The sequence below is a fragment of the Oncorhynchus kisutch genome, linkage group LG11 (genome assembly GCF_002021735.2).
Source record: "Oncorhynchus kisutch isolate 150728-3 linkage group LG11, Okis_V2, whole genome shotgun sequence".
NCBI classification, from domain to species: domain Eukaryota; kingdom Metazoa; phylum Chordata; class Actinopteri; order Salmoniformes; family Salmonidae; genus Oncorhynchus; species Oncorhynchus kisutch.
Window position 1 is genome coordinate 64403682 of NC_034184.2, and position 26535 is coordinate 64430216.

Here is a 26535-nt window from a genome sequence, read left to right on the forward strand (position 1 = left end):
ACAAGGCTACACTGCTACTTCCATTTTAATGGAAAATGGTTGCAAGTGTGGGAAAAAAAAGGGTATGACTGTTTATCTAATTTAAATCTTATTTAATATCTAAAAGGTTAAATAAACTGACAATACTGCTTAAAAAAAGAAAGATTCACAGAGGACACAAACGCCTCTCTTGCCGAGAGAGAAACCCAAAAGCCTGCTCTTCCCTGTTCCATCAAGAGAAACCTCTCCTCATCCCAATCCAACATCAATCCGACAACGTTCAGATTCGACTGTACAAATTGGATTCTGGAGTTTCCAGCCCTGCAGCTGGATAAGCGAGATTAAAAATCAGGAAATCAACAGCTTTGGATATTTTTAAAGTCCCTATCCTACTAAAGTAGAATGACATTTGAGATTGATGAAATAGGACAACGTTACATATTTGACCTTTTTAATTCGCAGACAGCTGTTGGCTGGAAAAGGATCAATCTTTTTTTAAATATTTTTTACTTCGATATAAATATTGCTACAGCCAGATGTAAATAGAAGAATCAGATGTGTTCCATCGAGCAGACCAATAGGCTTTTAGCTGTAGCGATACAGTATGCGGCTTTCCCTTCAAGCTACTACTTGAATAACTAATACAGTTGTTGAAGCATTCTACTAGAGGTCAATGTAGGAGAGGTCGAGTCAAAGAGCAGTGGGCTGGATTCGAACCCATGCTGAATATGACATAATATATGTTTTCCGGGGTCAGTACGGCTCCAACTGCTGGACAACAGGCCACAAACTGCTTTAAGTCAAATAATCCATCATAACATGTTATTTTGAACATAATAAAAAGGATAACCTTGCATAAGGCTTTTGCAGTATGTGCTAACATCCTAACCTGGTGGAGGTCTCTCTTGCGCTCTCTCTATAGAGTACGGTTTTCCAGGCAGCGCTTGTCTGCAGTGTAACACTGCAGCCTGGGCTTCAGCGTTTTGGTTTGGCTGGGCTTCAGCGCTGCGTCAGCTGGTTTGGCTGCGGTCCCTGCATGCGCAGCTGGGCCTGGTTGTGTGGGCTGGCTCCATCACTCTCCCGTTGTTTTGGGTTAGATAATGTTATTCTACAGAGGGGCTGGGAGCAGCGCCCGCCGCCTGCCTGCATTAGCCCAGACAGAATGCAACAAACCCTCTAATATTTTCTTTCCCTCTTTATCTTGCACGTAGTTACATGGGGCACAATGCACACAAACAATCACATGTGGATGTACGCGCACTCATGCCTCCTCTTCCTCTCTCACGCCCCCTTGTTCTGTCTCTCTATCCCTCTTGCTTGTAGAGGGACAGGCCTCTGCCTGCCAACACTTCAAAAACAACTGACAGAGAGGACTGTGTGTGTAGATGGTAATCTGTGACTCTGGTACAACAGGAATGATAAAAATAGGAGGCGCATGATCTCTAGTCTCCATATAAACACTAAGAGTGATTCTGCCCCAACCCATGGTGTGCGAAAGTCTGTGAAATAGATTATTATTGGTATATGATCAATGCCTATCAAACTGCTTTCAGCCACAATGCATCTACTTTTAATAACCAATCAGGTTTAATGTTCAAAGAAACAAAGATGGGTATCATGAAAATCTTCAACCCATCGTAACCAAAAGGTTTTTCCAGTACATAACAGACATCAATTCATTGAGTGAAATCCTGTAAGTCAGTTGATGGATAAGGTGCCTTCAGAGAGTATTCATACCCCTTGACTTATTCCACATGTTGTTGTGTTACAGCCTGAATTCAAAATGTATTAAAAAAAAAATATATTCTCCCTCTCACCCATCCACACACAATATCCCATAATGACAAAGTGAAAAGCATGTTCTTTGCACATTTATTGAAAATGAAAAACAAATCTCATCTACACAATACTTTGTAGAAGCACCTTGGTGATTACAGCGGAGTCATATTGGGTATGTCTATCAGCTTTGCACATCTGCATTTAGGGATCCCCCCCATTCTATCTTGCAGATTTTCTACAAATTTGTATGAGTACCACTTCAGTGTGGTGGCAACACCCCTGGCCCCCACGACGGCACACGTGCGACACCTACACTGCTCAAATCATAGGCTAATAACGATGTTGGTAGAAGACTGCCTTAGTACGAATGGTACTTGGTAATTGGCTACTTTTCAGTACCTAACTAGCAGTATTTGTCATTCAACTACAGGTTTTCTGCACATTTTTCACTTGAGAAATACTGCAAACATCTTATTTAGATGTACAATTGCGCAACCAAGACCTCCTCTGCAAAAATATCCTAATTAATTAAAAGATTTCTTGAGTTAACTTAGATTAATTGTGATTTTGTTTTACATAATTGTTTACTTTTACCCCCTTTTCGTGGTATCCAATTGGTAGTTAGTCGTCTCGTCGCTGCAACTCCCGTACCGACTCGGGAGAGGCGAAGGTCGAGAGCCATGCATCCTCCGAAACACGACCCAACCAAGCCTCACTGCTTCTTGACACAACGCCCGCTTAACCCGGAAGCAAGCCACACCAATGTGTCGGAGGAAACACCGTACACCTGGTGACCGTGTCAGCATGCATGTGCCGGGCCTGCCACAGGAGTCACTAGAGCGCGATGGGACAAGGACATCCCTGCCGGCTAAATCCTCCCCTAACCCGGACCTCTGGCAGTCTCTATGGGGGTGGGTTCAAGAACATTCTGTATCCATCTGGCCCTTTTTAGGCACTGTGCTAACAAACCTCCAAACGAGCTTCAATGCCATACAACACTCCTTCTGTGGCCTCCAACTACTTTTAAATGTTAGTAAAACTAAGTGCATGCTCTTCAACCGATTGCTGCCCGCACTCTCCCGTCCGACTAGCATCACTACTCTGGGCGGTTCTGACCTAGAATATGTGGACAACTACAAATACCTATGTGTCTGGTTAGACTGTAAACTCTCCTTCCAGACTCTCATGAAGCATCTCCAATCCAAAATTAAATCTAGAATCGGCTTCCTATTTCACAACAAAGCCTCCTTCAGTCATGCCGCCAAACATACCCTCGTAAAACTGACTATCCTACCGATCCTTGACTTCGGCGATGTCATTTACAAAATAGCCTCCAACACTCTACACAGCAAACTGGATGTAGTCGATCGTAGTGCCATCCGTTTTATCACCAAAGCCCCATATACTAACCACCACTGTGACCTGTATGCTCCTGTTGGCTGGCCCTCACTACATATCCGTCGCAAAACCCACTGGCTCCAGGTCATCTATAAGTCTTTGCTAGGTAAAGCCCCTCCTCATCTCAGCTCACTGGTCACCATAGCAACACCTACCCGTAGCACACACTCCAGCAGGTACATTGCACTAGTGATCATTCCTAAAGCCAACACTACCTTTGGTAGCCTTTTCTCTGCTGCCAATGACTGGAATGAATTGCAAAAATCTCTGCAGCTCGAGTCTCATATCTCCCTCCCTAACTTTAAGCATCAGCTGTCTGAGCAGCTTACCGATCACTGTACCTGTACACAGCCAATCTGTAAATAGCACACCCGACTACCTCATCCCCATATTATGACTCTTGCTCTTTTGCACCCCAGTATCTCCTTGCACATTCATCATCTGCACATGTATCACTCCAGCATTAATGCTAAATTGTAAATATTCTCACCTCTAGGGCCTACCTCCCTACTCTTCTATATTTGCACACACTGTACATGTATATTTTTATTTTATTTTGTTATTGACTGTACGTTTATGTGTAACTGTGTTGTTTTGTCGCATTACTTCGTTTTTATCATGGCCAGGTCGCAGTTGTAAATGAGAACTTGTTCTCAACTGGCCTACCTGGTTGAATAAAATAAACCCGGGCGACGCTGGGCCAATTGTGCTCCGCCCCTTGGGTATCCTGGTTGCGGCCGGCTGCGACAGAGCCTGGACTCGAACCAGGAAGTCTAGTGGCACAGCTAGCAACCGCGATGCAGTGCCTTAGACCACTGCACCACTTGGGAATTCCTAATTGTGACTATTTTAAGTTAACTTTTGCTATAGCGTCTCAAGACAGACAAACAGCACTATTGCAGTTTTCTTTCTCATTTTCCAAGCAAAGGGATTTTAAGGGAGTATGCGAGCACAGATGTTCACTTCACCTAGGACAGTTCTACTAGGAGCAAACCGTATTTTATACACACACACATACACATACATACATACATACATACATACATACATACATACATACATACATACATACATACATACATACATACATACATACATATATACATATATATATTTTTATTTTATTTTTTTTAAATTTTATTTTTTTATTTAACTTTTAACTAGGCAAGTCAGTTAAGAACAAGTTCTTATTTACAATGACGTCCTAAAGGAGAACAGTGGGTTAACTACCTTGTTAGCTCGGGGATTCGATCCAGCAACCCAAAAAGGGTAGTGAAAACGGAGAAAGAACTACTTTCAAATAAAGTCCTCCGTTATGTGCTTGACGAACATAACATTTTGGAAAATGTATTTGGAAAATAGTTCGTTCAACATTTTCCCTAACCTTTTTCCTCACACATCAGTGGTATATCAACAGACGAAGTGGAGAGCTGCCATTGGCTCAGAGTTTACTCACAAAAGTGAATCTGGAATTTACCAAGCAAACTCTGCTGGCTCTATAGGAACAACCCCTGGGGAGGACGATATGTCCAAGAAACATAGCATCCAGGACACTAGGGTGGAAGTGTGTGAGAAGTCTTCTGTTACTCTAAGGCAGTGGTCACAAACCGGTCGACCGCAAAATAGTCGATCTTCAAGGCATTGCTAGTCGACCACCATTTCTGGTGGCCAAGCCAATGATAAAGCCTTGTACTCCTAATATTTTCTTATATTCGTCTTGCGCTGTTGGTATTAGGTGTACTTGATTCAAAAGCCTTGCGCACCGGGTAGGCAAAGTGTATGAAAGGACAAACTCGGCCTACACGGAGGACCAGGACAGCCAAATAAAGTGCTCCTATTGCGCTGGCAAATCGGATAGCTCAAATCACTGTGCCTAAAGCTTCCACGACCAGACCCCACAGCAAAGTTTGATTCTAGCCCACGTGAGGTTTCATAACTTTTAAAACCATGACCAGAGAGAGACGGTCAAAGAATACAGCAAAGAGCTGCTGTTTTTATGAGCGAGTTCATGTTTAAGTTTTTATTCAGCACTGTCACTGTTTTTATATTTAAAAAAAATTACAACACAAAACATGTTTCTCCCTACTTCCACTCGCGCTACTACCAGCACAGCAGCTGCAACAAATGAGTAGCCATTAGCCAAGTGTATCGATAGACCTGCATTTTCATTATCAGCAGCTCATCGTGTCGATTTTAATATCAAGGAATATGACATTTTCTCTGGTAATAGGAACAACATGAATTTGTGCACGAGGCATCAATAATGTGGTGTGACTCCAGTTTCGCCATCAGGTGGAAGACCCCTGTCTCTGGTCAGTCTCACCGGAGCGAAGGAGAGAGCAGGGACCCTGAGAGGAGGGACCCGCTGCTGCCCTCCCCCCCCCCCCCCCCCTCTGACGAGACTGACCATCAGATGCAGGTCCCATCAGTCCAGTACAATAAGTGCTTCAACCACTGATAAATTTTGTTATTAAATTTAGAGTTTTGAAATATATGGCCTGAGAAGAACAATGTCGTCAGGCCTAGCATAGCCAATATGTTGTGATAATGTACTACGCCTACTGCGCAAACCGCATTCTGACAGAACAGTTTTAATTAGGTTAATGTTGCATAGGCTTCCATTTTTGAAGTCATGTAAAAAATATAAAAAATATTTAAAAAAGAGCGGTAGACCGTGGCTTGCTTTTTTGACTCCGAAAGTTGATCTTGACTCAATAAAAGGTTGGTGACCACTGCTTTAAGGGAAGAGTTAGCTGGATGGAACTTCGCTAAGGAAGGTTGGGTTTTTTAAAGCCCACCAGAGAATATTGGGGAATTCTACTTGCTTGTGCTATTGCTCCCTCTGCAATCTTTATGGAGGCCGACCAAAATCTGCCAAAAATGAAATAAAAATTGGACATCTCCCGTGAAGACTTTCACACAGAACAAAAAGACAAATATTTTAACAGATGTAGATTTTTATGTTTCTGGAGCGCTTTTTCGTCCCCAAAGTACCACAGCTTCACAAGCATAATACAATATATCTCATGTGTATAGTCCTCTTCAACAGCTAAGTAAAATACACAGCCAGAGAGAGGAAACGAGTTAGAAGACTATTTGAAATAACAGCCGTTCGATATGTATACAATCATTGTGAAAAGCAACAAACAGACATCAACACTTCTAAACACAATTCCACAAACACACACACTTCCCGTCTGTGTGTTTAGATTGGGTTGAGATTCCTCGATCCCAAGCAGGCAGGCAGGCAGTGTGTGTGTGTGTGGGTGTGTGTGTGTGAGCGCGTTCCTGGGGTTTGAAGGGGTTCCAGCGGCAACACCCAGATAGTCAACATGGGGTGAGGCGAGCGGAGCAGGCCCCCTCTATCCAAACAGCAACTGCCTCATCACACACTGGCCCAAAGTCAAGCAAATAAACTCCACGGCTGCTCTGGAGGGAATATGGGACCGCATGACACAGGCTAAAAGGGCTGTCTAGGGCTGAACCAGGAAAAACTGTGGATGGATCTCAATACCTTAGTGTTTTTCCTGCCTGTGTCCAATCTAATACACTTAGCTGCTGATCTGAAAGAGCAATATAGTGCGACCCTACCAGTAGATAGACGGAGGAGAAATACATCATACTGAAGTACTGAGGATGAAACCAAACAAGAATATCACCACTTCATACTGCGGTCCAGCCGATCTTAGAGAAAGCTTGTGGGAGGAAAGCTGAGAGGGAGAGTCTTACATGAAGTAACATTTAACATTTGTGAATCTTGCAGGAGAAATCTAAACTGTTACAGAACAGGACTCAACGTGACTACCATTTACGAGCGTGGTATGAAACATAGGAGGATTTACAGGACCCGGACCAAGGGGGCATTAGGGGCTCTCTAGGCAGGAGGGAACGTTATTCATCTTCTATTGCGGAGTGATGAATGGTAGATGCATATGTGGATGCACACGCATTGAAACAGACACACAATACCCCTAAGGATTTCCTGATGTCACTGTGGGGGCTCTGTGTGTTTTATGTTTCGGGCCCCGTGCCGAGCCTGCGGAATGCGACACGGAGATGGCCAACAAGATGCTTACAGGAATTCTCTCCGCTGCTCAATTTCCCTTTTGTAAGACCAGAATCTGCCTGCTCATGAGCGGACTGTTCCCTCCCTCTCTGCTCTGATAATCATACAGTCATACCATAACCAGGGGTTGTAACCAAAATTATTTTCCAGTTGTTTCATTCTGAACAGAAACACACTTTGTTGCATTCCATTCCACTGTTCCGACCGGCAAGTACAGGTTTATAAGGTTCCCTTTTTAATTGTTATTTTATCTATTTTCTTCCTAATTTCGTGATATCCAATTGGTAGAATCGAACCCGGGTCTGCGATGCGATGCAATGCTTTAGAACGCTGTGCCACTTGGGAGATTCTGTTCCTTTTTAACCAGTAAAATCAACCGTTTTTTAAATCTTTTTTTACATTTAGCTCATTAAGTTACTTCACCAATAAGTGGGGACAGAGCAGGCAAGTTAGTTGTTTACATGCGTGACAGACAGACAAGTGTAGCCTATGGCACAAGATGCAACTGAAATTTTGCCGGTGGGTAGAGTGAGCAGTAGTGTAAAGTACTAAGGTAAAAATACTTTAAAGTACTACTTAAGTAGTTTTTTGGGGTATCTCTACTTTATTTATATTTTTGGCAACTTTTACTCTACTATATTCCTAAGTAAAATAATGTACTTTTTACTCCATACATTTTTCCTGAAACTCAAAAGTATTCGTTACATTTCAAATGCTTAGGAGGACAGGAAAATGGTCCAATTCACACACTTATCAGGATAATATCTCTGGTCATCCCTACTGCCTGTGACCTGGCAACTCACTAAACACAAATGCTTCGTTTGTAAACTATGTATTGGAGTCTGCCCCTGGCTATCCGTAAATAGACATTTAAAAAAAGAAAGTTGTGGCGTCTGGTTTGCTTAGTATACGGAATTTAAGCATATTTTACCAATTACATTTGAAGTATATTTAAGACCAAATATTTTAGGACTTTTAATCAAGTAGTATTTTACTGGGTGACTTTCACTTTTACTTGAGTCATTTTCTACTAAGGTATCTTTACTTTTAATCAAGTATGACATATGGGTACTTGTTCTACCAGAGAGAAGATTGACGCTTAAAGTAGAACTGACAGCGTTTTAACTACTTTGCAGTCATGAAACAGACAATCATAATAGTCAAAAGTATCATATTCCCAGTTTATGCTTCAAAACCATATCATATTTGACCAAAAATTCCATGACATACAGTAAGGCATTGTTGTTGACAGAATAGATGGATGCAGTTCAATGCATGATTAATATAATTCACCAATACATTTTAGTTGTCCAAAAAATATTGCCATCAGGTTGTAAATCACAGCTGGCCTGGTACATTGTGTGCGTTTGTAAATTCACTCTGGCTATCTACTTAAATTTCAGAGCACTCTCGTCTGAGTGTGCCAGAGCGTAGCAGAAATGATTAATTTACCAACGCGCAACACCCGCTGAATATGAGCGGTGTCAGTAAACATTGACAAAAAAGTTATTCAATTGTTGGCAGCAGCACAGTTAGTCACTAACACTCTAGACAACATGAAAACAGCCTAACCAGCTCTCCTAGGGCTAGTAAAATGGTCAGAGTGACGTGTTCTCTCATTTGTGTTAGTGTGCGCTCTGAATTTATTAACAGAATCTGACAACACTCTGAATTTATGAACGACCCAGACTGCACACTGGAGGCAATTTACAAATACACCCATTGTTTGCTGCCTCCACCCATTCGGGATGCACTGTTTCAGTTTCAATGACTCAATATTTTGAACCAAAACGGGCAACTGTAACTAACGCTGGGAATGCCAACACAATCAAACTAGCAAGGACAATGATCACAAGCCAGTCATAACGTGGTTAAAAGGCTAGCGTACATCTGTCAAACACAAGGCCAGCGGGCCGAATAGGACACACAAGCGAGTATAGATGAGTCAAGAGTTTAGTCATATACTTTATGAAATTACATCCTGATGCGCTCACATCTGAATTCAACTTCAGTTACAGTGCTTTTGTGTGTCCCGTTATAGAGCGCAGCAAGAGGGAAAGTGTAGAGACTCATGCTATACAGTCCTAGCTGGACTACTAAAATGTTGCAGTTTGCCTTCGGTTTTTAAAACTTGACAACGAATATACAAAAAACTAAACACCATGCAAAGGAGAAACATGTAGGCCTATAACAGCAACATTTGAGCAGTAGCCTAGGTTGGCTACTCAACTGCAATACCTTTTGAGTACAAAATACAGCAATGCTGCATTCAGCCACAAAACATTTAAAACAGGTTTGAAGTTGAAATGTTACAACAAACCTATGTTTTTGAGTAGTACACAGCGTTGTACGAGATCTTCAGTTTCTTGGCAATTTCTCGCATGGAATAGCCTTCATTTCTCAGAACAAGAATAGACTGACGAGTTTCAGAAGAAAGGTATTTGTTTCTGGCCATATTGAGCCTGTAATTGAACCCACAAATTAGTCTAAAAGGTGGCCAATATCCCCAGTCATCCCTACTACTTATTGCTTCTTTTATAACATAACTGCAAAAGCGTTTCTAATGATCAATTAGCCTTATAAAATTAGGAATTTGGATTAGTTAACACAACGTGCCATTGGAACACAGGAGTGATGGTTGCTGATAATGGGTCTCTGTATGCCTATGAGGATATTCCATTAAAAATAAGCCGTTTCCAGCTACAATAGTCATTTACATCATTAACAATGTCTACACTGTATTTCTGATCAATTGCTTTTCTTTCAAAAACAAGGACATTTCTAAGTGACCCCAAACTTTTGAATGGTAGTGTACGTAAGTGGACTTTATAAAAAGGGACTTATTATTATCAATAAAACATGTTGGTATTTTACCCCCTTTTTTCCCTCTCCAATTTTGATCTTGTCTCATCGCTGCAACTCCCCAACGGCCTAGGAAGGTGAAGGATGAGTCACGCGTCCTCCAAAACATGACCCGCCAAACCTCGCTTCTTAACCTCGCTTCTGCAGGCAGACATGAATATGTTTCTGAAGGACAGATCGAGGGCTTTGCATAGGCGATTTGTTGCATTTTTTGGTGGGACATAAAATAACAAAGTTATTTATGTTCCAGGCATTTTGTTCCAGTTCCTATGCTTTAAAATAACAGTTCTGTTCCGGGACAGTATAGATCCCTTTCGTTCCTGGTTCCGTTTGTGTTCCTTGAAAAATGAAACAGTTCCAACCCCTGATCATAACTATCCTCTGGATCATAACTTGGATCATTATCAAGAAAAACAGAAGGAGTTGCATTTCCACTGCAGCACAGAAGGGTACAGTATTGATGCTGGCGATCGCACCTTCAGTACTGTAAGCCTAAACAACCTTTATGGTAGAGTAGAGGAACGTTACTTGTAACTAATGGTAGCAGTCAGTGTGCAGCACTCCAATCAAAAGCGCAACATAAACAATGATTGATATCTTTATATGGATGAGCAGCCTGTGACGTGTGCGTGAGTGTTGCTGATTTAGTTTGTGTGTGCTGTATGTATGCATGTGTGTACACTGCGCAATAAAATGTGTGTGTATACTCTGCACAGTCGTGTATTTCCAGGAGCTGCAGATCAGATGGGACTCTGCATCCCCGCTGTCACGCTGCAGCGCCCCCAGACATGGGGGGGGAGGACCGGATGCACTGTGGGATAGGGAGGACTTGCCAAGCTCACGCACTATACAAAGCTACAACACTGACAAGCTTACTGCAGAAAAGAGCTTCAACCTGCAGCTTTATAGACTGCAGCTGCTATTGATCTCTATCTATCTAGCTCAAATGCAGACTCAAGCCATCACAGTATATTTAAGAAGTAAGGCCCAAGGGGGTGCGGTACAGTGCATTCGGAAAGTATTCAGACCCCTTCATCTTTTTCCACATTTTACTGAGTTACAGCCCGATTCTAAAATGGATTAAATAGTTATTAAAATTAAATATTAAATTGACATAAGTACTCAGACCCTCTACTCAGTTGTTGAAGCACCTTTGGCAGCAAATACAGTCTTGAGTCTTCCAGGGTATGATGCTACAAGCTTGGCACCATTCTTCGATGTAGAGCCTCTGAAGCACTGTCAGGTTGGATGGGGCGCGTTGCTGAACAGCTATTTTCAGGTCACTCCAAAGATGGCTGATCGGTTCAAGTCAGGGAGGCTTGTCATTAAGCCACTCCTGTATTGTCTTGGCTGTGAGCTTAGGGTCGTTGTCCTGTTGGAAGGTGAACCTTCGCCCTAACGGAGGTCCTGAGAAGGTTTTCATCAAGGATCTCCCTGTACCTTGCTCAGTTCATCTTTCCCTCGATCTTGACTAGTCTCCCAGTCCCTACCGCTGAAAAACATTCCCACAGCGGGCACTACCATTCTTCATCATAGGGATGGTATTGGCCAGGTGACGAGCAGTATCTGGTTTCCTCCAGACATGAGGCTTGGCATTCAGGCCAAAGAGTTCAATCTTGGTTTCATCAGACCAGAGAATCTTGACCTTTAGGTGCCTTTTCGCAAATTCCAAGCGGGCCGTCATGTGCCTTTTACTGAGGCGTGGCTTTCGTCTGGACACAACCATATAGGCCTGATTGGTGGAGTCCTGCAGAGATGGAAGAACCTCCCAGAAGGACAACCAACTCCACAGAAGAACTCTGGAGCTCTGTCAAAATGACCATTGTGTACTTGGTTACCTCCCTGACCGAGGCCCTTCACCCCCGATTGCTCCGTTTGGGAGGGAGGCCAGCTATAGGAATATTCTTGGTGGTTCCAAATTCCTTCCATTCAAGAACGATGAAGGCCACTGTGTTCAAGGATGATCAATGGAAACAGGATGCACCTGAACTCAATTGAGTCTCATGGCAAAGGGTCTGAAAACTTACATAAATAAGGCATTTCTAATTTATTAATTTTTTTAAATGGGCAACATTTCTTTATCATTATGGGGTATTGTGTGTAGATGAGGAAAAATATTAATTTAATCCATTTTAGAATAAGTCTGTAACGTAACAAGGGCTGCCTGAATACAGCCCTTAAGCTGGGTGGACACGACATGACTTTAAAAATCCTAACATGGTCGAGTCTCTCACATTAAACGACCGTCTTCCCTGAAGTTTTGTTGTGTTGCCAACGTAGTGATGCGCACACTAAACATTGTGACACAAATGGGAGGGGGTCACACACTACAAGATTCTTAACTTGGTCATGAGGATTCTCCATACCACACTGTCTGGTGGAAACAAGGCGATTAGATTGTAAAGTAGCTACGAGCTGTGGCTCAAAGCAACCTCAAAACATTCAGTCAGACATTCACACTCAGTTGAAACATCTAGCTGGCATTTTTTACTGAATAACAGTGCTTGTGAACTTCAGAGCTGTAACGATTTGACACCATCTTTGGTTAAATGTAAGTACAAACACATACTAGTAGTAGTGATCGCTCCTGCTGGAGAGTCTACACCTTCTGGACGATGTGAAACAACTTCATGATCTCACTGGCATCTTCTCTGGCGAACTCTCATTGGATATTGCTGATCACCATTCTCAAAACTTGTCGTTGCACATCTCACACAAGAGCATTTCCGATTTTGTGGCAATAAAATAAAAAAAATTAAATAACGGGACGTCTGGGCCTGCTCAAAGACGAGATTGGTAGCCATTAGATTGCGTCTGACTCGCTCACATTAAATGTGCGTCGGTGACAGCTGTGCACCCCGAGTAGGCAATGACATGGGGATTTTTTCTCTGATATCAAATACTTATCTGGGACAGCTAAATCGTGGCCAAAATGGTGTAGTGTACCCCCAGCTTTAGACGTGGTATATTGGCCACATACCACAAACCCCAGAGGTGTCATATTGCTACACTGCTCAAAAAAATAAAGGGAACACTTAAACAACACAATGTAACTCCAAGTCAATCACACTTCTGTGAAATTAAAAACTGTCCACTTAGGAAGCAACACTGATTGACAATAAATTTCACATGCTGTTGTGCAAATGGAATAGACAACAGGTGGAAATTATAGGCAATTAGCAAGACACCCCCAATAAAGGAGTGGTTCTGCAGGTGGTGACCACAGACCACTTATCAGTTCCTATGTTTCCTGGCTGATGTTTTGGTCACTTTTGAATGCTGGCGGTGCTTTCACTCTAGTGGTAGCATGATACGGAGTCTACAACCCACACAAGTGGCTCAGGTAGTGCAGCTCATCCAGGATGACACATCAATGCGAGCTGTGGCAAGAAGGTTTGCTGTGTCTGTCAGCGTAGTGTCCAGAGCATGGAGGCGCTACCAGGAGACAGGCTAGCGCATCAGGAGACGTGGAGGAGGCCGTAGGAGGGCAACAACCCAGCAGCATGACCGCTACCTCCGCATTTGTGCAAGGAGTAGCACTGTCAGAGCCCTGCAAAATGACCTCCAGCAGGCCACACATGTGCATGTGTCTGCTCAAACAGTCAGAAACAGACTCCATGAGGGTTGAATGAGGGCCCGACGTCCACAGGTGGGGGTTGTGCTTACAGCCCAACACCGTGCAGGACGTTTGGCATTTACCAGAGAACACCAAGATTGGCAAATTCGCCACTGGTACCCTGTGCTCTTCACAGATGAAAGCAGGTTCACACTGAGCACGTGACAGAGTTTGGAGACGCCGTGAAGAACGTTCTGCAACATCCTCCAGCATGACCGGTTTGGCGGTGGGTCAGTCATGGCCTGGTGTGGGGTGGCATTTCTTTGGGGAGCCGCACAGCCCTCCATGTGCTCGCCAGAGGTAGCCTGACTGCCATTAGGTACCGAGATGAGATCCTCAGACCCCTTGTGAGACCATATGCTGGTGCGGTTGGCCCTGGGTTCCTCCTAATGCAAGACAATGCTAGACCTCATGTGGCTGGAATGTGTCAGCAGTTCCTGAAAGAGGAAGGCATTGATGCTATGGACTGGCCCGCCCGTTCACCAGACCTGAATCCAATTGAGCACATCTGGGACATCATGTCTCGCGCCATGCTTTAGTCCAGGTCTGGGAGGAGATCCCTCAGGAGACCATCCGCCACCTCATCAGGAGCATGCCCAGGCGTTGTAGGGAGGTCATACAGGCACGTGGAGGCCACATTTTGACTTGTTTTAAGGACATTACATCAAAGTTGGATCAGCCTGTAGTGTGGTTTTCCACTAATTTTGAGTGATACTCCAAATCCAGACCTCCATGGGTTGATAAATTTGATTTCCATTGATCATTTTTGTGTGATTTTGTTGTCAGCATATTCAACTATGTAAAGAAAAAAGTATTTAATAAGAATATTTCATTCATTCAGATCTAGGATGTGTTATTTTAGTGTTCCCTTTATTTTTTTGAGCAGTGTATTATAAATTGGTTACCAATGTAATTAGAACAGTTAAATGGTTGTCATACCCGTGGTATACGGTCTGATATACCACAACTTTTAGCCAATCAGTATTCAAGGCTCGAACCACTGGGTTTACAATCATATTTAACCGCTATGAAGAATACTGTTCAGACCGTATTGATGGATTCTGTATAGCTCAACGAAGATACAGACCATTGGGAAAGCTGATTGACGGATCACATTTGGTTATAAACTACTTGATCAATCAAAATTCCTACTTGAAACTGGTTATTTTCTATGCTGAATTGGTTTACCACTGATTCACTTGAAGCAGTGAAGGTTAAACAAGCATTAAGATGATTTACTACTTCCTTTTAATCTGATTCCTCTTGTCATGACATTTAAGGAGTTAAAGGGAGAGTGAATAACAGTACACTGGCCCTACTACATCAATTGCAGGTTTCAATCTAGCTTGAGAGATCTGCTGGTATCACGCCACTGAGTACTAGGAATGTGATCTCACTGCAATTCTCAGAGTGCACTACACTAGAGGAGTAACCAAACACCTGTCTAGGATTGGTCAGGAGCCAGAGTGAGTGGTGCAGTGGCTGCTGGAGATTTTCTCCTGTGTAAGAGCAGGGCGTGACTCACTCGTTGATACAGTGAGAGACGAAGTGCATTCAAGAGTGCAGTGTTTTGTCACGTTGCTGTTGTTGAATGGGAAGGTTTATCTGAATGGTTTGTGAGTGACCATGTGCAACACTGAAGAGATGAAGCTTGCTTGCTGATCAGTGACTATCAGTCTTCTTTTATAGATGTTCTATTCAAAGTCTGGAGGGAGTAGAGTTACAAATTCAACAAGAACTTGATATACATGCTGTCCACTTACCTCGACTGCCATTGTCTTCATCCTAGAAGAGAGAAAAGATAGTCAGACATGTTTTGCATTCACATTTTATCTGGGGTTTTCCTCAATGAAGATAACAGTGATTGAGTGTTGTACTCTGGAAGAAAATAGAAAATGGCTTTCACTGTCATTAAACAAGACTAATTGACATAAGTCACAATATGCAACATTAAAGTAGATTCAAACAAACGTGACAAGGGACGAAGACGGTGTTCTTCTACGTGTTGCCGTCACTGAAAATGTTGATTAGAAAAACCTACTTTAGATTTGTTTGTTTTTATCTGATATCCTTCAAGCTTAAATACTTAATTTCCTTCAAGTGCGGGTTCAAAACACCCACATGAGTGTTCTAATCCCGTAACCCTGAAGCAACACATATGTTCTCCACATATTCTTTAAGACTCCAGAGTTTCCCTTGGCAATCCTATAAGACAGGCTGACCTTCTTCAAGTTAACCCAGTTTCAGAAAGACTGGGACTGTGATTACTCAAGAGCTCCAAAAAGTAATTACAATACAGAAGGTAGCCTAGAGGTTAAGAGCGTTGGGCCAGTAACCGAAAGGTTGCTAGATCGAATCCCTGAGCTGACAAGGTAAAACTCTGCCGTTCTGCCCCTGAACAAGGCAGTTAACCCACTGTTCCTAGTTAGTCATTGTAAAATAAGAATTTGCCTAGTTAAATCAAATGTAATCATGGCATCTCGGATGGAATTCTGAGAATTTCTACAAAGTTACAGGGTTTATTTTATGTTAGCAAAGACTTTGTCTAAGATCACCCTGAAATTGTATTTCCCAGAAGCTCTTATCTGCATCTTACGTGTAAGAAGGGAATTAGAAAGTCTCAGTGAAAAGCTGAACAAGACTTGGCCTTGCCAGCTCTGCCAACTCTAATGCCATTTCTGGGAGCATTAGAAATGGGCATTACGACCACGAGGCAAATGTTACTGATGGAGCCATATTGCTTTTTATTTCTTAATGCACTGAGAACCAATAAACTCTCAATGAAGTTTCCGTTTTTTCAGGTAAGAGTTGAAATGTGATTACACAGAAACACAAAGCAACCCAATTCTACTTGAATGAAGAAAATAGGCCAACACAGTACAGTGCCACAAGCGAGGGCCTTTCCCCCGGTACGGCTGGATACAACTCTGCAGCATCTAGGCGGAGTGCTTCAGCTTTGAATTTAAATGGCAGTGCCATAGCAAAATCCAAACAGACAGAGAATAAGTGCTCTGTCTAAGATCTCTTTTAACACAGTGTAAAGAGTGTCAAAATACACTTGCAAACGTAAACACAAAACACTTCTACAAATGTTTTGATTGTTAGAAAAATCCCAAATGGAGACAGGTGGTTGGCTAACGACAACAGTAAATCCCTTTAAAGAAAAATACATGTCTTGAAACAATCAGATGGAGGCATCGGAAGCACTATCCCACTAGAAGACGTTGAGTATTTCGGTATTTACTGAAAACTGTGGAATGGCGGCCCATTAAGACAGGAACTGCTGGGACAGCAGGATTAAATGCACGGAGCAGCATAATGTTGATGTTATTCAGTTGGTGTTTCTGGCTCCCTTCCCAGGTAAGATGACACTACAACTGAGATTACACTACAAAACACTGTTGTACACTACCAGATATTGGTGAATTTCAGTGTTGTAGGAAACTGACAACTGTAACCCATAGTCTTCTTCTACAAATTGGTCCATATTAGTTGATGATTCATATTATAGAAATATGGTTGAATGTAAGTAGTACAGTATTATTGGTCTATGAATTGTCTGTGCAGGGCTCCCTTGTGAAAGAGACCCTGGTCTTAATGGTGACTCCCTGTTTAAATAAAGGTCAAATATAAAACATGTAGAGTATATACACTACATGGCCAAAAGTATGGACACCTGCTCGGCGAACATTTCATTCCAAAATCATGGGCATTAATAAAATAATTCTGCAGGGACTTGCTTCCATTCAGCCACAAGAGCATTAGTGAGGATGGGCACTGGTTGGGCAATTAGGCCTGGCTCACAGTCGGTGTTCCAATTCATCCCAAAGGTGTTCACTGGGGTTGAGTTCAGGACTCTGTGCAGGCCAGTCAAGTTCTTCCACACCGATCTAGACACACTATCTGTATGGACCTCGCTTTGTGCAAGGGGCATTGTCATGGTGAAACAGGAAAGGGCCTTCCCAAACTGTTGCCACAGAATCGTCTACAATGTCATTGTATGCTGTAGCAGTAAGACTTCCCTTCACTGGAACTAAGGGGCCTAGTCCGAACCATGAAAAACTGCCCCAGACTGTTATTCTTCCTCCACCAATGGCACTATGCATTGGGGCAGGTAGCGTTCTCCTGGCATCCGCCAAACTCAGGTTAGTCTGTCGGACTGCCAGATTGTGAAGAGAGTCCAATGTCGGCGAGCTTTACACCACTAACAAACGTTTGGCATTATGTGTGTGTGGCTGCTCAGCCATGGAAACCCTACTCATGAAGTTTGCGAAGACCAGTTATAGTGGCTGACATTGGTTCCAGGGGCAGGTAGCCTGGCGGGTAGGAGCGTTGGGTCAGTAACTGAAAGGTTGCTGGATCAAATCCCCAAGCTGACAAGGTAAAACTCTGTTGTTCTGCCCCTGAGCAAGGCAGTTAACCCACTGTTCCCTGAGTGCTGAAGACGTGGATGTCAATTAAGGCAGCCCTCCGCACCTCTCAGATTCAGAGGGGTTGGGTTAAATGAGGAAGACATTTCAGTTGAATGCATTCAGTTGTACAACTGACTAGGTATCCCCCTTTCCCAGTTGGGAACTCAGTAGTGAGTGGTGCAACTGAGGACAGATGATTTTTTTTACGTGCTTCATCACTCGCCTTCATCACTCTGGCTGGGCCACTCAAGGACATTCAGAGAAGTGTCCTGAAGCCACTTTTGCAATGTCTCAGCTGTGTGCTTAGGGTCGTGCTGTTGGAAGGTGAACCTTTGCCCCAGTCTGAGGTCCTGAGTTCTCTGGAGCAGGTTTTCAATAAGGATCTCTGTACTTTATTCTGTTCATCTTTCCTTCGTTCCTGACTAGTCTCCCAGTCCCTGCCACTGAAAAACATCCCACAGCATGATGCTTCCACCACCGTGCTTCACCGTAGGGACGGTGCCAGGTTTCCTCCAGACATGACACTTGGCATTCAGGCCATAGAGTTCAATCTTGGTTTCATCCGACCAGATAATCTTGTTTCACATGGTCAGAGTCCTTTAGCTTTTGGCTAACTCCAAGCGGGGTAATGTGGCTTTCGTCTGGCCACTCTATCATAAAGGCCTGATAGGTGGAGTGCTGCAAAGATGGTTGTCCTTCTGGAAGGTTCTCCCATCTTTACAGAGGAACTCTGGAGCTCTGTCAGAGTGACCATCATGTTCTTGGTCACCTCCCTAACAGAGGCCCTTCTTCCCCGATTCCTCAGGGTGGCCAGCTCTAGGATGACTCTTGGTCGTTCCAAACTTCTTCCATTTAAGAATAATGGAGGCCACTGTGTTGTTGGGTACCTTCAATGCTGCAGACATTTGTTGGTACCCTTCCCCAGATCTATGCCTCTACACAATCCTGTCTATGAGCTCTACGGACAATTCCTTCGACCTCATGGCTTGGGTTTTGCTCTGACATGCACTGTCAACTGTGGGACCTTATATAGACAGATGTGCGCCTTTTCAAATCATGTCCAAATGAAGTGGACTCCAATCAAGATGTAGAAACATTAAGGATGATCAATGAAAACAGGATGCACCTGAGCTAAAGTTCAAGGTATGCGTTTTTACATGTTTTATACATTTGAAAAATTGTCATTATTGGGTATTATGTAGATTGGTGAGGATGTTTTATTTATTTTTTATCCATTTTAAAATAAGGCTATAACATAAAATGTGGAAAAAGTCATGTTTCTGAATACTTTCCAAATACACTGTATGTTCACTAAGGTTGCTTGAGTGCGGTCATGATGTTCTCACCTTGAGGGAAGAGTGGACAGCTGACTCTGGCGGGTAGACGATGAAGTGGCGCAGCGTGAAGCCGAAGCCCTGCGAAGTGCGCTGCAGCCGGAGTGTCTTGGGGCCCGGCCAGGAGAAGGGCTCCTCTTCCACCCCAACCGGGGACCCCGTCGCAGATGCCTCGCTCTGGTCACGCCCATCCTTCTGTTTAGCCTGAGAGAAACAGAGAGGGGGAGAGAGAGACTTTTAATGTGGTTATTGTTACCTTTCAGATAATCCACTCAATGTAGGACAGGTAGATTCACACGTTTCCCTCTTACATACCTCTTTTAATGTAAAGTAAGCTCATTACTGATTCAGTTACAGAAGAAAACATTATCTGGAAGTGGCCTTAGACTACCCTTTTCCTCTATTATCATCCTAGAGGGAGAAGGTGTTTTGAATGGTTTGAAACTGAAGGATGCAGCTGAAAGACAAAGCCTCCTTCACTCATGCTGCAAAACATACCCTCGTAAAACTGACTATCCTACCGATCCTGCAAAGTGGATGTAATCTATCATAGTGCCATCCGTTATGTCATCAAAGCCCCCAATTCCAAAACTACTGTCTTATACACAGTGTAAGGGGATAAAGAATATGTACATAAGGATATATGAATGAGTGATGGTACAGAGCAGCATAGGCAAGATACAGTAGATGGTATCGAGTACAGTATATACATATGAGATGAGTATGTAAACAAAGTGGCATAGTTAGTAGCTAGTGATACATGTATTACATAAGGATACAGTCAATGATATAGAGTACAGTATATACGTATGCATATGAGATTAATAATGTAGGGTAAGTAACATTATAAGGTAGCATTGTTTAAAGTGGCTAGTGATATATTTACATCAATTCCCATCAATTCCCATTATTAAAGTGGCTGGAGTTGAGTCAGTGTGTTGGCAGCAGCCACTCAATGTTAGTGGTGGCTGTTTAACAGTCTGATGGCCTTGAGATAGAAGCTGTTTTTCAGTCTCTCGGTCCCAGCTTTGATGCACCTGTACTGACCACGCCTTCTGGATGATAGCGGGGTGAACAGGCAGTGGCTCGGGTGGTTGATGTCCTTGATGATCTTTATGGCCTTCCTGTAACATCGGGTGGTGTAGGTGTCCTGGAGGGCAGGTAGTTTGCCCCCGGTGATGCGTTGTGCAGACTTCACTACCCTCTGGAGAGCCTTACAGTTGAGGGCGGAGCAGTTGCCGTACCAGGCGGTGATACAGCCCGCCAGGATGCTCTCGATTGTGCATCTGTAGAAGTTTGTGAGTGCTTTTGGTGACAAGCCGAATTTCTTCAGCCTCCTGAGGTTGAAGAGGCGCTGCTGCGCCTTCTTCACGATGCTGTCTGTGTGAGTGGACCAATTCAGTTTGTCTGTGATGTGTATGCCGAGGAACTTAAAACTTGCTACCCTCTCCACTACTGTTCCATCGATGTGGATAGGGGGGTGTTCCCTCTGCTGTTTCCTGAAGTCCACAATCATCTCCTTAGTTTTGTTGACGTTGAGTGTGAGGTTATTTTCCTGACACCACACTCCGAGGGCCCTCACCTCCTCCCTGTAGGCCGTCTCGTCGTTGTTGGTAATCAAGCCTACCACTGTTGTGTCGTCCGCAAACTTGATGATTGAGTTGGAGGCGTGCGTGGCCAAGCAGTCGTGGGTGAACAGGGAGTACAGGAGAGGGCTCAGAACGCACCCTTGTGGGGCCCCAGTGTTGAGGATCAGCGGGGAGGAGATGTTGTTGCCTACCCTCACCACCTGGGGGCGGCCCGTCAGGAAGTCCAGTACCCAGTTGCACAGGGCGGGGTCGAGACCCAGGGTCTCGAGCTTGATGACGAGCTTGGAGGGTACTATGGTGTTGAATGCCGAGCTGTAGTCGATGAACAGCATTCTCACATAGGTATTCCTCTTGTCCAGATGGGTTAGGGCAGTGTGCAGTGTGGTTGAGATTGTATCGTCTGTGGACCTATTTGGGCGGTAAGCAAATTGGAGTGGGTCTAGGGTGTCAGGTAGGGTGGAGGTGATATGGTCCTTGACTAGTCTCTCAAAGTACTTCATGATGACGGAAGTGAGTGCTATGGGGCGGTAGTCGTTTAGCTCAGTTACCTTAGCTTTCTTGGGAACAGGAACAATGGTGGCCCTTCACAGGTCATCCCCAAAGCCAACACTTCTTTTGGCCGCCTTTCCTTCCAGTTCTCTGCTTGCACATCATCATCTGCACATCTATCACTCCAGTGTTAATGCTAAATTGTAATTAATTCACCTCTATGGCCTATTTATTGCCTTTACCTCCCTACATTTGCACACAATGTGCATAGATTTTTCTACTGTGTTACTGACTGTACGTTTGTTTGTGTAACTATGTTGTTTTTGTCGCACTACTTTGCTTTATCTTGGCCAGGTTGCAGTTGTAAATGAGAACTTGTTCTCAACTGGCTTACCTGGTTAAATAAAGGTGAAATAAATAAAAAGGAGACCTTCAGTAGTGATGACATAATCAATCTTAACAGTACAGTCATCAGATTCACAAGGCCACAATTTACAAGTGATGAGAACATGGCATCAAATCCCCATTACATCTTGTACCAGGCTACTCTCAATGTGCTCCTTGTCACTGAAGACAGTCAAGAAGCTTTATTTCAAACAAAGCGTGCTCTGTTTTCGGAGATAAAACAGCAGCCAATGGCTACACATTTATCTTGTTCTCTCACCTTGTTTATCTGACAGAGTGAGAGTTCATTTGGCTAAATCAAGCGGAGTTACGTGAAATGGAATAAGATTCAGTTTGTTGACATGGCTACGGTTCTACCGAGCGCTCAGGAAGGTAAGAAAGTAAACAAAAGAGTTCATTCAGGGACAGGGAGGACAGGAGTTTTAAAGGAGGCCTGGGTAAGACCAAAATGTAATAAATATTCCAACTTTGATCAATTATACGCACAAAATGTAAAATATACAGTATGTCAATCGTTTCTCCAAAGGGCTATTCTATGGATTATAATTTGTGTAAATCCCCCAAAATCAAGGTATTTTATGGCCTAGGTTTTGTGAGGAATTACTTGTATACTTTGTGTTCAGTGCTTTCATCAGAGAGCGGCTAAGCTTATTCCAATTGAATTCAAGGTAGGCAAATACATCACACCTTGACGCAACAAGAGATTGGCGCTGGCTGGGTTGAAGAGCAGTGAAATGCCATTTTGTATAATGACAAACTTGTGAATGCTGTTGAGTGCGAGACAGAGCTCCAACATCCAGGAACACTGAAAAGGCTCAGATCCTGCTCAACACACTTTCGTTTATTTTCTCATAACAGAGCCGGTTGTCAGATCCATTAAGGCTACGTGCCACAGCTCCGTCCGCAACAAATCATTTGTACACTGTTGTAGATGGAACTAAGCCGTTTACACGAAACAGGGATTTCCACCAGTCTCAAACATATATCATGGCAACGGTAACCACAGAGAAAACAGTGATTCACCCCAGTCTTCTTATAAGAGACACTCTTTTCCTGAACATGACGTCACACAGACAGACACACAATAACCTACACTGTAATCTATCCTGCCTGGTATGCATCACAGGCATGTACAACACCACATAAAGAATCCCCTGACCTTATCACATAAATTCCAAAAAGCGCTACAGTATTTCACAACCCAAAGTCAACGAGAAAGCCACACGATGTCCTCCTGCCTGCCTCTCGTCTGAACCGTAAGACTTATGTCAGATTCATTATCAAACTGATGGTTCGCTCAGCCCACACCGCCACAGGGTGTGCGTTAGTGGTCGCCATTGACAGCACCGCAGTGACTACGGGCCAACCATGGGCCTGCCAAACAGTCCTCGCTGCAACCTCAGCCCAGCTTTCTCCACAGGTTATGAGCAGAGGTTGTTTTTTCCTTCTTCTCCAGTGCGAAAACACTGCCTCCTCTTTCTTTAAGCTTTCCCCTCTCTCTGTCCTCCCTTACGCTCTCCCCACCACACCTCTGTGTGTGTGTGTCTGTGTGTGTGTGTACAGCAGATGTAGGAGCCTCAAGAGAATGGGCTGGGCCTGTATAACTGTGGGCCTGGTGAGATCACTACGACCCCGCAGCTCTGCATAGAAACCCTTGTGGGGACACACACACCAACACACACTTGTTTTTCTATCCTCATGGGGACCTAACATTTATTTCCATTCAAAATCCTATTTCCCCTAAACCCCAACCTTAAATGTAACCTTAAAGCTTAACCCTAATTCTAACCTTAAACCTAAACCCTGAGCTTAAAATAGCCTGAGAGAATATTCCTTGTTTTACTATCCTTGTGGGGACTTTAGGGGATTTCAGGTCCCCATAACAATAGAAGAACAAGACCATTCCCACACACACTTTTCCATCTCTATATTTAACATGTTGAATTATTGAAAAGAAGAGGAGGCAACCATGCAGAACAGGGAGCAGGACTGTGGCTGGCACTGCAGTCATAGTGAAAGAAGCAATGAGGATTAGCTAACCCTCAAACAACTAAAATCGGACTAATTCCAAAGTTCTTTGCACGTAGCTTTACAGACCTTGCTGACTGACATTTTGAGTGAAGGGTAGGATTGAGGATTGGGGAACACATTCATGAGGTATTATAGCATCCCACCACACCCTGAAAAAAGTGTCACTCGGGACTAGTTGGCTAAGAACTCCCCTCCATATCCGACACAGTCATGTGAGGCATCTACACTGGCATTCCCCATCAGCACAGGTTCAAAACAGTCAACACTTCCGCTTTGGAATCCCTCTCGGCTGCACCAATCAGCAACAGCCATTAAATATAGATTTGAATATGATGTCGGAAAATAGCCTATAGCTACTTGCCATGTGGGTGCTGTGCATTTGTATGTCAGCTGTGTAGTTGTGGGTCCAATACCTGTCGACTCAGTCTCTCCTCACAGTCCTCCGAGGCCATAGTGAGTCACTCTGGTGCGGTTAGCTTAATGGCTTCCCCTCTGACCACAGGCCATTGCAACTACACAAGACATTATTCACATCATAGGAAAATATAGTGTTGCGCTCCCCTTGCCCAAAACAATAACTGAATTATTCCAACGAACGACAATGATAATAATAAAATATAAATCTGAAATAAATAAGTACTGTAAGTACTGAAATGCTTTGAGTACAGATCCAAAAATAAATCCATGGCGCATTGATAACAGCTGATGGAAATACAGCTAGTATCTCCTAAATATATCGCTGTCCTTTCAGTCTTTCAGAATTGACCATCGGAAGCATTACAAAAGACCGGTCAGTGAAACAGTACTACACTGCCACTGGAGCAAGGGAAGAGGCACGCGACATTCCTGAGACAACACACGGTGTTGCCCCCCCTCACAAATCCTTACTATATTACACAATACGCTTAGCTGCAAGCCACTGATACTGCCTGGGCACATATTTCAGCACAGGTCAATGTATTACAACTCAATAACGCACTGCCAACGGCTCTCTACTAAAAGACCTACTATTTGCTTCGAACACAGGATTTGTGATCAAGCTCTTTATGCAATCCGAAAGGCATTAGGGTGAACTCGAAAAGTCCTCCGAAAGCTTGGCGCCTTACCCTGGAACGAACACAGTTCCTCCTGGATGCTTCTTGGAGTCTGCCCCAGGACACTCTCCTGTCTGTTTCCCCCCTGAGGCCTAGCTCCACGTCCCCCCAGTAAGCCTGCGCTAGCAGCTGGAACCACAGGCAGTAGGGCTCCGACAGGCAGCATTCTAAACCGGCCAGACGAGCCCAGGGACAGTCCCCCGTCGAGGGAGAGCAGTCCACCTCTACATCCAGCAGATCCACCAGGTCAGGGCAATCCTTCAGGGGCACCGTAGTCACACAGCTCCCGGCGGAGACGCCCCCGTTCCTCTGGGCCAGCATGGCATAGCCAGCAATATGCCTTTATATCCGTCAAAGAAAAAGAAGGAAGCCAGGCAGTGGAGCTCTCCTCTTCTGCTCCGAGATGGTCTCACTAGCGTCTCAGTCTTTGTTACTCTGAGTTTCTTTTTTTACTTCCCCCTGTTCCCTCTCTCGCCCGGTCTGTTCTCAGTGTTGGGAAGCTGGGCTGTTCCTCTGTGCTTCCCACAGCCACATGATGTTTCCACTCAGCAGAGAGTGTTGCAGAGCTGGGGCAGACTGACGCACCAGCACATCCACCCACCTCACACTCTCTCATAAGCACACACACATACACATCTGGCTGGGCGGCCAGATGAGTTCTCTTTTAACCCTCCCTTCTCCTCTCGCACTCTTTTTCACCTGATTCTGAATAAACCAAACACACACAAACAGGTTAAGCGCTAGAGAAATTCCGCAAACTACACATTCTAGCGTAGGGGGGGACAAAGGCAGCCATGCCTACTATCTGAGGGACAGAAATAGCTGGGATTCTAGGTCCATTGGTGGATATGGTGAGGTTGGACCACACAAGGCAGCCACCACATATTCTCTGTGAATGTAAAGGCCATTTGGACACAATGTTTAAAAGCATGCCCTTTCCACACAAACATAGTGCTCACATGACAGTACAGAGACACTTTCAATCTATCTATATCGTCTCTTAATTAAGTCAGTGCCTTTCTCCAAAGGCTGTGTGCTTATTCCATCGTATTTACAAGCTATTTTCACACCCCATCCAAACCCGTTTTCCCTTCATCTTTCCCCAGTGGGATTACATAAGAGGAGAGCCTGGTGCCATGCGGACACTTTTTTAATGGGTTATGGTAAACAAACCCACAGGAGGGCTTGACAAAGGCTTTATCTTAAGTGCAGTGTGCTGGATAGGACAGAATCTGCCTGGATGCTGCTTAGCAAAGCACTCTGATTGGGGGACAAATAGTTCAATATTTAATCAGATTTGGAATCAGGTGATGTCGAAGAAATGGAACTCTGCTCCAAAAGGAAAAGCAATAGCAGTCATCTTAGACAACTCTCACTGCTTTTCAAGTGAATCTGGGGAAATTTTCACATATTGCCATTAGTTGAGAAAATGAGGAACACCTCTGAAAAAGGGTACTTCATATGACAAACTAAAACAAAAA

At 43.9% G+C, this 26535-nt stretch overlaps 1 protein-coding gene across 5 annotated transcripts in view; it reads right to left on the minus strand.

The window, feature by feature from the left end:
• Positions 1-26535, minus strand: part of arhgap21a (Rho GTPase activating protein 21a) — a 108282-nt gene that overhangs the window by 40010 nt on the left and 41737 nt on the right. For all 5 annotated transcript variants that reach the window (XM_031836094.1, XM_031836093.1, XM_031836095.1 and 2 more), the window contains 2 exons: positions 19459-19650; positions 15464-15485 (listed from right to left, as the gene is read on the minus strand). In XM_031836094.1, coding sequence (XP_031691954.1) covers positions 15464-15485; positions 19459-19650 — 214 coding nt within the window. The remainder of the gene's footprint in view (positions 1-15463; positions 15486-19458; positions 19651-26535) is intronic.